The 661-nt window shown below is 50.7% G+C and overlaps 1 protein-coding gene across 1 annotated transcript in view; it reads left to right on the top strand.

The window, feature by feature from the left end:
* Positions 1 to 308, top strand: part of INO80C (INO80 complex subunit C) — a 13,674-nt gene extending 13,366 nt beyond the window's left edge. The window contains exon 6 of the mRNA XM_006755213.2: positions 1 to 308. Coding sequence (XP_006755276.1) covers positions 1 to 71 — 71 coding nt within the window. The 3' untranslated portion in view covers positions 72 to 308.
* The last annotated feature ends 353 nt before the right edge of the window (positions 309 to 661 follow it).

Here is a 661-nt window from a genome sequence, read left to right on the forward strand (position 1 = left end):
TTCGGAGGCTGCCCTCGGACGTTGTCACTGGCTACCTGGCCCTGCGGAAGGCCACAAGCATCGTGCCCTGAGCCTTGAGAAGCGGCGATGAAGTGGAAAACTTTCCAAGCCAGACTTGGACGCACAGTTTTGTTTCATGGAAACGCTCATTCTGCTGTCAGTCTGGAAATGTCAGCGCTGGGCCTTGGAAAGAATGTTTGGCTTTAAGGTGTGTGTTTTTTCTGTGTTTTCCCTCCAAGTGTGATATTTCCTGTTGAGTTAAATTATACTTCACTTGTTGCCTCAAGTAAAGTCATTTGACAAGAAAATAGGAAATTGTGCTTTTAATTTAACCCAAGTACACCCCCAAAGTTTTGCTTCAGTGTTGTGAACTCTCTTGTAACACATAGTGAACCCCGACAACAGGGCTGGATTAGTCCGGATCCCAGTGACTCCCTCTTTAGAGCACATTAGTGCTGCTGTTTGATCAGAATGTTGGGAGGAGGTCCAACATTGGGCCTGGAGAAGGGAGGAGGGCTGGGTAACTCGCCTGTCCCCCCTGGGCCCATCCTCGCCCTGGGCCTCAGCCTCCGACTCAGCTTCTCTCCAGCCAACAACCGAGAGAGACACGTGCCTGTTACTTAAGCCACCCAGCCTGGCATTTCATTGTAGCAGCCGGGCT

Source organism: Myotis davidii, unplaced genomic scaffold (assembly GCF_000327345.1).
Source record: "Myotis davidii unplaced genomic scaffold, ASM32734v1 scaffold1113, whole genome shotgun sequence".
NCBI lineage: Eukaryota > Metazoa > Chordata > Mammalia > Chiroptera > Vespertilionidae > Myotis > Myotis davidii.